This window comes from Drosophila ananassae, chromosome 2R, assembly GCF_017639315.1.
Source record: "Drosophila ananassae strain 14024-0371.13 chromosome 2R, ASM1763931v2, whole genome shotgun sequence".
Taxonomy (NCBI): domain Eukaryota; kingdom Metazoa; phylum Arthropoda; class Insecta; order Diptera; family Drosophilidae; genus Drosophila; species Drosophila ananassae.
In genome coordinates this window covers 19,819,027-19,834,575 of record NC_057928.1, presented here as the reverse complement: position 1 = coordinate 19,834,575, position 15,549 = coordinate 19,819,027, and the positions used below count along the sequence as shown (strand labels likewise).

The window sequence follows — 15,549 nt, the reverse complement described above, 5'->3', positions numbered from 1 at the left end:
TTTTCTAGGCAATATTTTTTTTCTGACTGTGCAGGACGCAGGACGAAGACACTATCGCCAAATCAGCAGTGGCGGTGGCAGCGTGGCCTGCATAGCGAAAAAAAATTGTAAAAGCTCAGTCGTTGGGTCGGGCGATAAAAAGGAGCTGATGCTTTGGCGCTGCAGCAGGATGCAGGATGCGGGATGCAGAAGCCAAAATGACTTTGGGGCACACACAACATAAGTGCTTATATATATCAGATATAAGTGAGCTATATGTGTTTGCCGCTCAGTGTGTGTGTAATGACTGATCGTGTGATTTTTTATGCCACACACACACACACCCCGGACACACTCACACTCGTTCAGAAAGCTGCGTTGAAAGACGATTTATCTTGGACTTGCTTGGGCGATTGCCTGGCTAGATGACTCCTCACCACCATGCCCCTCATGCCCCTTATGCCACTGTGCCCCTTCACAAATCAAACCCACACACATCGCCCGGACAGACATGGGGATGGAGGTGGCAGAGAAGCATAAAAAGTGGCAGCAAAATAAACAAACAAACGAGTTTTTGCTTGGCTCTCTGTGAAAATGTAAGTTGCGGTTGCATCAAAACGAAGAGGGAGATGGGGCATCTGCGAGGAAGAGAGAGAGGGCAACAAAAAATAATAGCAAAATATCTAACCAACCAAAGGGGGCTTAGGGGGCTGGGGGCTGGGAGCTGGATGGTGTTCTGGATGGCAAGCGGTTGGCAGAGATTAACTTTCGGGTCGCTCAAAGCGACCACAGCAAGTGCTTTACATTTAAAACACGGCAATGGGCAATGGCCATAGAGAGTCCTGGGATCCTGCAGCGAAAGAGAGGGGGCGGACAAAGCCTAGATAGAGCTTGTTAGTGGACCGGTCGGTTGATGGTCACTGGCGTTGACAAAAGCGCATATGCGAAAGCCGCAAGCTGCCCAGATTAACAATTAGCTGGCATTTTAATTTATTTAATATTTATAAGCCAGCCAGCCAAGCCCGGGATATACTTTATGCAACAGGGAAGCAGAAAACGAAATGTTCTTTATCCAACAAGGTCAACATATCTACCTACTCCTCCACAAAAAAAGAGAACATTTGCTTATCAAACACATATACCTTTTCCCGAAAAAAATGGCGGCTCTATCTCTTTTATGTTTTGGGTTTCAGGCCATTACGCATACGCAGCGTGGGCCATCAGTCCGTTTTTGGGGTTTATCAATGGCAAATCGATGGTTATTGCTTTATAGACATTCGTGTAATGTGTTCCCCTTCGAACATAACAAAATGCCTAACAAGCTCGAAATGTTTTTGCCAACGATTTGTAGCCAAGAGGGCTGGAGTGTGTGTGTGCCAGTGGGTGTTAGTGTGTGTGCTATTGCCCATGGCTAGGAAAAATGTTGTTGTTTTTGAAACTGGTCCAGTATTGGTGTTGAATATTTATGTTTTCACGCAGCAGCCAGAACAAATAAACCGAAGCCAACCGAAAGCGAACACTGAAATGAAATGAAACGAGGAGTGGCCGTGCAGTTGGTACAAAATAAAACATGGCAATGAATTATGATACATGTGTTTGCGACTCCAGTGCCCCAAAAATACACACATCCATATACCCAAAAAAAGGCAGTTAGTCGGATGGGAAGGGAATGGAAAGCACAGCCAGCACTCATTCATTTAAATGCCATTTTAAACTTAAATGAAAGTTTATGGCTTTTTATTTGCATTGTCGCATATGTTGGCTTATAAATGGCTAAGGCTGCCACTGCCACACTGCTTGGTGCCACAGTGCTTGCCCCATTCGCTTGTTGCTGTTGCAGATCAACACCCTCCCCCGTAAAAATTGAGCCAAATGCAACATACACATGACAATTGTATTTTCTAGAATGAGAAGAAACTAATCTTGAATATTAAATGAAGTGTGGCACAATGGAAGGTTTGAAAACAAAGATTATTTTCATAAAAGGAAATTATTAAATAATATTAAACTAGATTTTAGAATTTAGATACTCCTGGGCACCTTTTTAGGCTCAGTGTATGTTGCTTGTTTTTATAGAAGCTAAGAGAACACATATGCCACGCAAAACTCGACACTTTACATTTGCCATGGCGGCAATAATTTATTTTTATTTTCGTTGTTTTGCCAGAAATTCGTTACCTGCCAGGACTGCGACTGGGACAGGACAGAACAGAACAGAACATACAACACAACACGGTACACAACAAAACAAAAACATAAGCGAAAGGAACAGGCAACACGACATGGCAGGTGCAAAAGGCAACTGCGAACAAGCAACATTCAGACGGAGTGTCGTACATAAATCAAATTAATTTTGTAGGCGAGCCAACGTGCGCCATTTTGTAGCTACCTCTCACTCTTGAGTCTTTTACTCACACACACACACACACTCACACACACACACACTGATACAGAGATACACACTTGCCTCCTGCTGTTGCCGCATTCCCGGGAAAAGTGCGTTTTAATTGCAAAGATGCCGCCGCGTTTCGGCATCGCGATTCGAGGCTAATTAGGCACACAATTGGCACGAAATAAAAAGCCAGAAAAACAAAGGAACGTACGTGACTATCTCAAGCTGTCGATCCTTTGCTGCTGCCACTGCCCCTGCCACCAACAGCTACCCCCCTTTTCAGAGACCACCCTCTATAAGTGCGGGGTGTGCTGCGATAAAACGTACATTTAAATTGTCACAAGGGGGCAGGCATGGAGGTGGAGGAGGCACAGGAAAAAACAGGGAATAAAAAAGGATGGGGTGTGGCTGGGTGGTGGGAGTAAGGGTCTGGAGGCACACTCGTATTCGTATCATCAAATGAATATTCGCTTATTTGCATCTCCCTCGAGGTGGCAAAAGATACCAGCCTCGCTTCCTTCACATCCCTGCCTACAGTTGGGGAAAAATTGTTAAAGATATAGTTTCTTAAATTATTATTAGTTATAAATTATTTTATAATATTTATAACAGTAGGTATAGCTCATTAGTAAGTTTAAGTTTAAGTCTGTTGAGTAGACTTATATTTCTTTTAATTTTCATCCTCATGGCTTGAAAACTTAAATGTATATTTGTGAATCTTGATAATTAATTTAAAAATACTTATTTCTCAATTAGCCATCCCACATTTGATTGTTTTTTCTTCTTAAAAAAACCGAGAGACATGAAATTTTATATTAAAATTTTGCCTCCGAAGACACAAACAAGCTGGGAGATAAGTCTCAGCTGGTGCTTTTGAAAAGTGTATGCCAGTGGATGCCGTGGATTGATGGCAGTTTTTTGGTGGTGCTGTGGTGCGGGGAGCCGGATGGTGTCTGTGGCTGATGATGGCTGACAAAATGAGTTTTTCAGTTATTTTCTCTTCTTTTTTTTTCCTGAGGAGGAAAAAAGGGATAACTGGGGGCACCGGTGGGTTAACCTTTGATTCAACAGCTGGCTTTTAAATTAAGATTTCAGCTCTGCCTGCTCTGGGTCTGGGTCTGGTAGCTGCTAGCTGCTAGCTGCTCCCCTTTTATACAATTTTGGCTTTTGGAAATGAGAAAAGTTGGACGAGTTGGCCATGCGAAGTTTGTGAGCCAGCTAGCTGGCCGTTTGCAGATTCCTTCCTCCGACCATCTTGGAGAGCTGTTTGCCGAGAGTTTTTGGCCCGCAGAAGTTTCATCCGTTCGGGTAAATATGGTTTTGTGCCATGGCGAATGTAATTTCAAATGATTCCATAAGGCTATGTTGGGAAATATTATTCTCTGCTTTGGCTAGATTATATTATTTCGAGGTATCCTGCCGCAGGACTCTGCAGCTTGCCACATACGGCGGCCAAACCACCTCATCTGCATCTAATGATATTGAATAAGCACTTGAAAAACTCATATAAAGTAAACAATTGATTTCCATTACTTGGTTGGGAAGCCTCAGCTATCCTGGGCAGGACCAAAGGGCCCAAAGGACCTGCAATCGGAGATGGGAAGCCAAAAGAGACGAGACTTAACAACTTGCCATTTGCTTAGCCACCGTTTACTTGCACATTTTCTCTACCGATTCGTTTTTTTTTGCACCAACCATTTCCATTCTTTTCCCCAGCACTTTCCCAGCTTTCCCTGCTTCCCTGCTACACAGATATCAGATGTCTGGGCATGTGTGAGCAAGTTTCTTGCGAGTTATTTTCATATTTGTTTAAAGTCTATTTACCGCAAGTTGACAGTGAAATATGCGAAACTAGCGCGTAGCCAAATAAGTGCGACAGTTTCCGGTTACAACTGTGGCAATGCCAATGTCTTGCGTACAGGATACAGGCGGGGGGTAGGAGCGCTTCCTAAAAGGACTCCAAGGGCTGGGGAAAGTGTGGTAGTGTGGTGATGGGGAGAAGCCAGCAGGAGATTCACTTTTTCCTCAGCCGCATCTCATCCTGCATTTTGTAGAATTTCCTACCCGTTCGTCAGGCTTGCCTGCATGTCATTGCGGTTTGTTTGTTTGCTTGACTTGCGCCCGGGTAAGGATTTCATGTGGTTGAGGGCCAGCTAGGATAAGAAGGGGGGCTTAGCGGAGGAGCAGGACCAACCGCAGAGTCTCTGTCTGTGTTAGGGGTGTGCGGGTATGAGTCAGAGTGTGCGGGCTGCCTGCCTGTCCGCATGACAATTTGTTGTGCATGAAATCTGCTGCTTCTGATTCTGCTTCTGCTGCTCCAGCACCAGCTCCAGCTCCAGCTCCGTGTCCCTCTGGTGGATCCCATCTCTTCCTGCTTACTGGTGCAATGTTTTTTGCGCAATTTGCCAAAGCCATGCCAGGCACGAAGCAGATATGCAGAGCAGCCCAGTCCCGTTCAGGAACAAAACAGCGAGGCACGGAGAAGGAAACCAGCGAACAGACCGAGGCTGCAGATCCGACTCCAATTCCGAATGCGGATCCCAACCACGGTGGGCATCTGCACTGAGAAAAGGGATAGCTTACTAAAAATTTCTAAACAATTAAGATACAAAAAGGACTATATAACTCTTCTAAGTTTAACAAGGAAGTATTTAATATTTTATATTATATCTTTTAAATATATTTCATTAATTTCTTAAACCTTAATTTGAACTTCTCTCAGTGCATGGCTATGGCTGCGGCTAAGCTCAGTCCTGGCAAATAGTCTGGGCTATGTAAACAAACGGTTATCCCTGCCGAGTTGCTCGCCTGCAAGACATATTAGATTTCCCTCTCTATGCCCATCACCCAAGGCCTCAGTGCCCAGAACCCCAGGACCCATATCCTGGACCCCATAGCCTCCTCCTTCCTGAAGTGTAGTTGTAGTTGAGCCTAACCACTGAGACGGAAGTAATGTGTCTATCAAAGCATTAACAACGGCAACGAGTGGAAAGGAAATAAGGATTCCAACCGAAACAAAAACCCAACGTCTTGGGCTAAATGGAGTTTTTACACAAAAACGTATTGATTTCTCATTGGTCTTGGGTTTTGGTCCAAAAATGATAAAGCCATCTCCGGGTAGGGTATTTTGCTGAAAAGCTACCGTTTCGAATCCTGGACAGCTATGAAAAATGTTTGCGAATTGCATTGCATAGTTTTGGGGGCTCTTTCCGGCTATCGGATGGAGGGGAGCGGAGGGAGGAGAGGGCTTGTTTGCCAAATGCCTTTTGCATTAAACGCCTTTATGCCAAATTGAACACAATTAAATTAGTTGCGGCCAAGGGATTAAGGTGGAAATTGCCATCGTTCATTGTTGTTGCTGAGATATATTGTTGGTTGGTGTCTGTTTTGTGTGTTTGTTGGTTGTGTTGTCTGTGTTTATGTATAACTAATTGGCTATGTAAATGGCAGTTGAGTGTTTGCTGTCCGCATCTGTATGTGTGTGTGTGTTGCATGCATGTATGCTGTTAATTACAAGAAGAGAGGCAACCGCAGCTTATAGATGATTGGGCGGACGGATGTGGAGTGGTGCTCTAGGGTGGCTCTGAATTTAAGGCTCTGATGTATGCCAAGAGCCAGGTCCACCCACATTGACATTTCGAGCAGCCTTGTCATGAAACCTTTTGCTAAGGATTATGCAAATCTGCCACTCATCGTGCACTGACACACACACACACACACACACCCCGCACTCTCGTCAATCTCACAAACATACACACACTTTTAGGAGCAAACACACCCACACACAGAGAGACACACTGTCGTGCCTTCATTTACATTTACATTCAGCTAGCTGAAGATTTGCGCATCATAATTTATGCCCCCCCTGCCACTGCAACCCCGAAAGAGACAGCTGGATGGGCGAGCGAAAGAGGCAGGACGAAAAACACTTCATTCTGAACAGAACGCCTCAAAAATTGCCCACAGTTATGACAGCCAGGTTAGATCTGGCAGCCGGATTCCGCAGCCTGAACTGGATTCATTTGGAATCTTATTCACGTTCTGACCAGGGCACTGAGAAAAAAGTATAATACTTTCATTTTCCTGATTGTTATTTTTTTATTTTAAACAACAAACATCCTTTGAAAAACAAGGTAATCCTTTAAATCTCCAATGTGATTTGTTATTTTAGAAAAAACACCCTAAAGCATTCTCTAATGGTTTTTTTCCTCAGTACATTTTTTCGCTCGCTTGCCTTTCCATAATTAAATCATAAAAAATTGTTTTTTAATGAAATTAGTTTGGGGCTTCCGTTTTTTGCTCAGCTGTTTTCGTTTTGGCTTTGCTTTGCATGATTTGTCATAATTAATACCTAAGTGGGTGGTACTGCCAGCGACTGAGTTATCTGACATTTGACTGGCTTGGTCCTATCCTGTTCCTGCTCCTGCTCCTGCTCCTCATCCTCATCCTGTCCCTGCCTTTTTGGCCAGGACCCCCTACGAGATGCTGCACTTTTTGGCCATTTGCCTGGCCACTTGGTTCGGAGGTCCTGGCCCCCATAAAATGCTTATGAAAAGCGCTTAAATTTGCTAACCTTTTGCGGTAAGAGGATAGTAAGCTGGAGGACGGGGATCTCAGTCCCTGAAACGCAAACACCGTAAACACCTTTAAAAGCCAGTGAGAAGCAGTGGGGCACACCAGGGTCTGAGAGGGTAAGGAGGAGATGACTGGACTTGGCTGCCAGATCCTGATAGTTGTTGGCTCCGGCAATTTCCATGCGGAGAGGGACTTTGCAAAATGTGTAGTTTATTTGCAATTTTTTAGCCAACGAGCTTTACGTTTCTGTTTTGATTCCCCGCCACCACCCTCCTCCGGCATGTGGAATTTTCGTTATCGGAGGGCATGCAGTAGTGGCGCCACCACCAGCAGCAGCAGTAGCAGTAGCAGCAGCTGCATCAGTTGCAATAAAATCAGTGGCCAAAGGTTGCAGCATCTGAGGTCAGTCGGGGTGGCACTTTTCCATTTTCCACCTCTCATGTATGTGTTTGTGTGTGTGTGTGGGGGGTGGGAGGTGTGGCTGGTATGTGTGTGTGTGTGCTTGTTAAATACAACATTTTCTAAGAAAAAACTTGCGCAGGGAAAATTTGAAATTTGTCCGTTTTGCTTTGTTTATCCGGCAGTTCTCCCCCTTTTTTTTCCTTTTTTGGCCAAGTTTTGTATTTTGGCTAAAACAAAACAACAAAAAAGGTAGAGCTCTCTCTCTGATTTGCATTTAAAACGTACATTTTTTGAATGGGGCTTTAAGGGCCACCACTTGGCCAGGCCTACAGATACGAGATACGAGAAGGTGCAGATTCAAAATGAATCTATTTGGCATTGGAATGTTTCATTGGGATTTACGTGTAGAGTTCATTTGGCTCTAATTGAGAGCATGTTACCTTTAGGCAATTACATTTTGGTTTGAAAAACTAAAAGAAGTCTTTATTATCTTAAATTCTCTTTAAAACTAGCAACAATTTGGCTGAAATATAATATATTAAAAAAATTTATAAAATATGTAAGCCCAACAGTAAGCCCTAAAGAGTGCCTGTTTCCCTGGCAACATGAAATTGGCTGGAAACTCTGCGTCATAAATATCTCCTAGCTGGTATATAAACTCCATATACAAATATATTGTGGAGATCCGGAGAGATAGGAAACTGGGGCTCTGCTGTTATTATTATTGCTATTGTGGGAGCTACGCATGCAACTATTAATCATATTGAATGCCGCGCCCTGACTTGTCCGGCTAATCAATCTTGCCAGGAGCAATCTCACCATTCTCATCTCATCCGAAAAGGACAAGGAAGAAAAATGGCCGCTAAAGTCATTAACGCCTGGATGGTCACCTGCCGCCAAAAATGGTAAGCAGGGGGGGATGGGTGTATAGTCCTGGGGAAATGGCCGAATGGGGGAAATGGGGAGGTAAACTAAGCCGCCAGTTGCCATTTTGCTATTTTGTTTATAGCCCTGTGCGGAAATCTCTTGCCATATCTCTGCCACATTCCCCCCTCGGTCCACCCCGTCCCTTTTCAGATTTTGCCCAATGAGGCGGCAGGCGAAAGCCAAAGGGGATTAGTTGTAATCAATAACTTGGCCAAGTGTGTGAGTGTGCTGGAAAAATTGTGAAGAAGCAAAATGAAGGGGAACCGAGTCTGAAATCCTCTGAAAAAGGACCTGCTCTTGGGCTTCTGTTTTGTTTGCCTGTCGAAAGTTTCTCGGCACAGCTTATGGCCAGGCTTATACACTCGCACAGCTCGCAAGTTATTATTATAATTTCCTTTGCCAATGCGGATTAATTGAAAAGTTTTCCATTAAGAATTCGCGCTTGGTTAAATCGATTCGGCGTCCTTTTGTTTCGTTTCAGCTTTCACCTTTCCCTCAATATATATATTGTATTATATATCTGGGTTTATTTGCGTGCAGTATCTCCACTATTTGATCGTTATGGATTTTGACAGTTTTCGCCGGGGCTATGATGAAAATTACTTAAAAGCATTTTGCTTCTCAGCGCTGATTTGATTGATGGCCGTTTATGGATCCACCCCCTGGCTGGCTCGTCATTATATTCGCATTATCAAGTGCTATACAGATATATATATATTTTATATATATAGCTGTGGGGGGAGGGGCAATGAAGCATTGCAAATGGCAGTTGACGTCTTGCGGTGAAGAGCTGACAAAAAGTTGCGCCAATTTATGTCAATTATCGGAAGCTTTACCTGCGAAATACCCAAGTGCCGCGAGGAGTAGGATTTCATTTGAGAGGCAAGTGTGCTGGTAGGTGGGTGGCGGTGGAAAATCAAGGGAAATCCCTCAAGGGACTCCTGGCTGTAATTTGCCGGAGAAAAAAAAAAACAAATAATGGCATTTTTTTAGTTGTTACCCGATATGGCTAATATTTTTTGTTTTCATTCAAATTTGTCACTGGGTGACTGGGGAAATTCGATAAGGTTTGTTTTTTTGGGATGCCGAACATCCTTTTTTTTGTGAAGGGATATCGAACAGGAGTTTAGAGACTCCATTTAGGATGGGAATTGAATTTCCGAAACTCCATTTAGCCGTCAAGGGTCTCGGGTTTTTGCATTATCGCCAAATATTGGAATCTATACTTTAATCAAACAATTTTCGCTCGAAAAGGGAGTCCGTTCCGATGATGTAATTTAAAGCTCTTAGATTTGAATAGACAATTTAATCCCTAATACTCTTTTCAGGTGGTTCATGGCTCTTGAAAATCACCTGCTCGTTAATGAAAATCACAGCTCGGGGTTCACTTTTTTTTGCCTTTCCGAGTGGATCGCGAGAATCGCTCATTAAAATCGACGGGGTGCGGAAGACGAGCGTCAAACAAATCGATTTTCGTTTAGTATCGTAATCAACAACACAAAATTTTTGTTCTCGTGCTAAAAATTTGTTTTTTGGATTTTTTTTTGCGCCATAACAAGTCTGGAAAAGCTAAAGGCCCTCCCACCCAGCACCCCCTCGTTTTCAGACCCCATTTTCGGCCTTTTTTCCCCAGAACATGGCTGAATGGAGAACTTAAAGAGCACTCGAACACCACTCAGCCGCAAACACACACACATGCACACACACTCGATATGCATATGTGTGTGGGCTTAAGTGGAGTTGCTGCAAGGACTGGGCGGGGAGTAATAGGAGTCGTCCTGTGCTTTGCAGTACTTGTCAAGATTGAATTTGGTACGAATTTTTTTTAGAGGTTTTTCTCTTTCATTTGAATGCTTCGTATATTTTTTCTTCCTTTTTTTTTGGCGTTTTTATTGATCAAACAAAACGTAGCAAGTGGCAGCCAGTGAAGGTGTCACTGCTTACGGCTGCTCCGCCTCCCCCAACCCCCAAGCCCCACCTCATACACACCTCTGGCACACACACCTCAGGACCCAAAAAATATTTACACCTAAGGTCAATTTTGTATAGTTTATTGTGCCGATTTATTTATTTTTTAAATAATATATTACCCATTTTACAAGTAATTTTTATACTATAACTTATCTATATAATGTAGAATTATTTTGTATCCTTAAAAATAGAACCTTGACTGTATTTCTATATATTTTGTATAGAGAACACGCGCATTGCGAATAGATTGCATGATTTGCTCCACTGCCTGTCATTCTGATTTTTTATGATTATTATTTTGCTTCATTTCGTTTAGCATTTTGGCATGTGCCATGGGCTCGGGACCCTCACAGCCCGATACTATATAGTTCTATAGAAATGGAGGGAAACTTACCGGACCAAACTGTTCGAAGTAACTTTTGACATCCTCCAGTGTGGTGGGCGCCGAGAGGCCACCCACAAAGATTTTCTTCGTTCTCGTCACCATCTGCAACAAAAGCCAAGAAAAAATATAAAAAAAAAATAAATTAGAATGGGTTACCATTTGCCGTATATATGTATGTATGTATGTGCTTGGTAATGAGCGGAAAGGTTAAGTGGAATGGCCGGGTATTTAAATATGCATTTTATACTCGAAGTATACGCGCGGGTTACTCCCAAAAGTTATGACCCCTCAGACATCTGGGAGCCTCTGGGGGGAAGCCTCTGAGGCTTCGACCTTTTCCTTTTTGCACTCGCTGCCTCTCGCCTCTTAAGTTTTTTCATGGCTGCCAGGATGGTAGGATGGTAGGATGGCAGGACGGCAGGAAGGCAGCTCCTGTAACTTATGGCCACCAACTTTCGCTATGAGTCGTTCGACCATTTTGTGCATTTTATGTACTACATGCATGTCCCCTTATTCACCATCTTCTGCATCTGTGTCTATGTGTCTGCCGGAGTGTGTAAATGTGTGTGTGTGTGTGTGTGCAGCTGGCATTTTTAAGCTGACAGTTTCAAGTGCCAACTTTACGCAGTTAGCGCAGCAGCAGCATCAGGAGCAGGAGCAGGAGCAGGAATAGCAGCAGCAACAGCACCAGTCGAGCACCAAGCTCCGAAAATGATGGCGAGACAAGGACGAGAAGGTTGCCTGAGGCCTGCATATGTATATCTCATACACTCGACGAAAAATCTAATAAAAAATGGCATTTTCTGGGAGAAAGGTGGAGAAAAGATCTGCCGCATAATTATCTTTCAAGAAAATAAAGATCTTCTACTTGAACTTGCTCTAAAAAGCCTCTAAAAGAATGTCCTTTTTCTGGAATTCTTCTCCAAGTGCATGGGAATGTGTGTGTTACCCTCCAGCTAAACGGGTGTGCGTGTGTGCTCTGCTGTATTGCAACGCCAGCCTTTTTAGCCCGCAGGCAAGCGTAAACTGTTAACGTTAAGTGACGGCAGTTAAGGCACAGTGGGCCCAGAAACGCTGCCATCTAGCCGGAGCAGAAAGCCGAACGAACACTTTTAATTTGTATAATTTTTAAAAAATTACCCACAAGCTAAGTAAACCCATGGGATCTCGGGACCTCTAACTTCTGAACACCAGTCGATGTGGCGGCAAAAGGACTCGCCGGGGAGATGGAGGGGCTGGATCCACGGTTCAAGGGACCCTCGAATAAACCGGATGAAGCTGATGACGCTGATTGCACTGACGCTTGCAAGCTGCAATTTATGAGCACGGCACAGACAACGGGCTAAAAAGGACGAAAAGGACGAAGTGGGAGCTGCGAAGGGATACAGTCGAGGCGATGTGGGATATGTCCGTTAAGGAAGCTAACGATATGTAACAGCGGTGCTGATGTTTCTGCAGTGCCAGCAGTAAAATTCATACAATGTCGTAAAATTAAAACACTTGTGCTGTCGCTAGACAGCTAGAGAGAGATAGCTAGTGGTGGGTAGAGCGAGAGGGGTAGCTACAAAGTTGGTCCTGCAGCTTTTGGCAAGGCAAATCGCTTTGGCCCATAGTCCTAGCGTCCTAGCGTCCTAGAGTCCCAGAGTTCTGGTGTCCCGGAGTCCTGTCTTCTGGCTCCAATCTCCTAGTTTCTAGCTCCTGGCTTCTGTTTTCAGTCGCCTTCTTCCTGTCGCTTCACTATTTTTTCTTTTTGTTTCTTTCTTTTCTTCTGCACTTTAGCCAGGTTGAGTGGAGCTTGTGGTTGGGGGGAGGGGCTGGCTGGAAGGATAAGGCTCCGCGGGCGGGCCCTCTAACAATTTGCAAGAGCAAAAAAAAGAAAAAGAAGAAGGAAGAAATCAAGTTGAGAGTGCGCTGCAAGAAAGTAACTGTAACAACATGACGTCCGAGACAACGCTGAACCCTGGCATCATCCCAGCACCGCGCAACCACCCAATCACCGAACCACCATCCGAACCGAACCGCCCCCCGGTGGCTCATCATCACCAGCCACAAAATGGGTTCAGAAATTGCAGCGTTGTTAAAAAGCGATTCAAACTGCAGTGGCCAGCACTTTGTGTGTGTGGTTGCACAGTCTCCCATTTTGGCACCGCCTCCTTTAAGCACCACCTCTATTAGCACCGCTACTGCCACTGCCACTGCCACTGGCAACCACCACCACCCCTCACTAATCACTCCCAAAATGAAGCTACTTAAACTAATAAACTGAAGCAGGGAGTTTGATTGCCCGGCCGGCAATGTCATCATCAAATATATAAAACAGTTTGGGAACACGCCCAGTGCTGATAGCAGGACATGAATCAAAAACAAAACACACCCAGGATCAGGACTGGGCAGCAGGACCAAATAGAACGAATGCCGATTCCAAAAGCGACCTCAAGACAAATACACGCACACACCGTAACTCACAGGAGCGAAAATAGAAGATACACGGTTCAAAATAATAGAAATTAAGTTTTAATAATTGTACTTCTCTAAAGGACCTCTTTGCTTGAAGCTTGAGTTTGAATTTATTTTAAATTTATTTTATATTATAGCCAAACTATTTATAGCCCAACCATTATTTCATTAATATCCCCATAAATAAACTAGATTTTCCTCAGTATGTAGATACAAAGATACTCAGATACAAATGGCACCACACACGCATACTAACGAAGTGACACGGCATTTTAACGGCCACCGCAGCGGAGCACAGATTAGGAATGTCAATATTAGCCACAAGGACTGCGATAAGCAGCAGGATATGCCAAATGAGGGCAAAGGGGAGCGGGAAGCGAATAGCGGATAGCGGGACTGAGCTGAGGCATCGCCGTCTAGTGGGTGGGGCAGACAACTGGCACAATGTTTGGCCATGGCCATGTCTTTTTGGCCGGGTAATGCCGAAAATTTGACAAATGACGTCAGGAGTGGGCGTGATTAAACGGTGGCTAGACGGGGGAAGGGATAACGATAGATAACGGGGTTCTCGAGAGAGGGGGAGTGGAGATGCTGGAAGGACACACACGAAAGCACAAGAGGCGGTACGGTTATAATGCAGTTGACAAGAAAGTCAACCTTAGATGAATGGTCCTGTCCAGGATAATGCGAGATAGACGCGACAGGGGCGGGTCACATTGTTTCCGAAAAACACAGAAAGTGTCGGAGTTTTCTTTTAAAGGATTCAATAGTAAGAAGCTTACATTGCATTCTTAGACGGTTTTAATTTGTGAAATTTTTTATCTGGATTCTCTAAAAAATGAGGAAAGCATGGAGTCGATTTTCCTGTCACCTTGCGATGGCCATATCTAAGCTTATATTCAGGTTTACCTTTATCGATTTTTGGATCGATTCTCTTTATATCTGCATCAAAAACTGAAAACTTTTTTTTCTAATCGATTTTTTGTCAAATTTTCGGATCCCCTTCAGAAAGTAGAGATACGAGGAGTATGAAAATATGGCATATTGGGATGGCCATATCTTTGCTAATTTCAATCCGGTTCTTAAAAGGGATACCTTTATCGATTCGTGGATCGATTCTTATTAAATCTGCATAAAAATCTAGAAACTACATTTTTGATTGATTTTTTGTCAAATTTTCTGATGGTCCCTTCCCTTCAAAAAGTGGCACCGCTTCAATAAGTGGGAAAAACGAGGAGTATCAAGATATGTCAACTTGCGATGGCCATATCTTGGTCAATATTCATCCGATTCTTATGAGGTATACCTTTATCGATTTTTAGATCGATTTTCTATAAATCTGCATCAAAACCTGAAAACTAAATTTCCGATCGATTTTTTCAACATTTTTTTATGGAGTCCTTTAAAAAATGGGGAAAACTTAGAATATGCATATATGGCTTATTGGGAAGGCCATATCTTTTCCAACTTTCATCCGATTCATAAGCCAAATACCTTAAACGATTTGTAAAATAAATAACCTTTCAATGTAATACCTTAAACCGAACCATTTGAAGAGAATAAAGTTTTAAATGAATATCCCAGCTTACATAGCTTTCCAATTATTATTTTTATTCATCATTGTCTTTTAACAACCTGTGTTTTCCATATATTTGTTTCATTAAGCCAAGGTTAAAAATACCACTAGATAAAATGCACTTTATCACCGCTTTTCATCAATTCCCAGGACAGCAGACAAGTGGCATGTATATTTCATTTTGATAGAGCTGCCATCGATATGCCGGCATCAACTCCGGAGACTTTTCGCATTATAACTGCGGGGGAAAGCGCTGACACTGCCATCATTTCCATCATCTCCTCCGGAGCAATGCCGAAATGTCTGTTGTGTTAGTGGGGAAGGCCAAATCAATTTAACACTTTCAACTAAATTATTCATTTTGCATAATAATTTTCAAATCTGTCAAAAATGTACACACCCAAACATACCTACAATATACATCGTGCTTTTAGAAGCGTCTGCACTTTCACACGCTCCGGAATGAGAGTTAGACGGGGGATTAGGGCCAGGAGGAAGGGTAAGGGCAGGGGAAAACGGATCGGATCGGTAGCGGGGGCGTTTGTGGAACGCCTTCCCAAAAAGCACTCAAATAATTCCCGGGCGTAAGCTAAACCATCGCCGAGAAAGTTGCCGAGAGCTCACAACAATAGCAAACGGAAATTGGGCGGCGGGAGGGTTCTTTCACTAAGAGAGAAGGGTCTGGGTCTGCATAGGAGTGTTGAGGGGATGGTGAGGGGTTGGGGAGAAAGTAAAACCCTTTAACCGTGCGTAGGCGCCGTTGCTGTTGCCGTCCGCGAAGCGTCGCAAATTCTGTTAAGCGAAAATTTCATCAACGGGGCAAAATTTTCATTCGCCATTCAGCTCCCCGTCCTCCTCCGCTCCGGCTCGTTGTCAAAATGAAAG

General features: G+C 43.7%; 1 protein-coding gene across 8 annotated transcripts in view; it reads right to left on the bottom strand.

The window, feature by feature from the left end:
• The window catches only part of LOC6507034 (RNA-binding protein Musashi homolog Rbp6), a 168,714-nt gene that overhangs the window by 51,604 nt on the left and 101,561 nt on the right, over positions 1-15,549 (bottom strand). For all 8 annotated transcript variants that reach the window (XM_044714409.1, XM_044714410.1, XM_014909555.3 and 5 more), the window contains one exon: positions 10,641-10,733. In XM_044714409.1, coding sequence (XP_044570344.1) covers positions 10,641-10,733 — 93 coding nt within the window. The remainder of the gene's footprint in view (positions 1-10,640; positions 10,734-15,549) is intronic.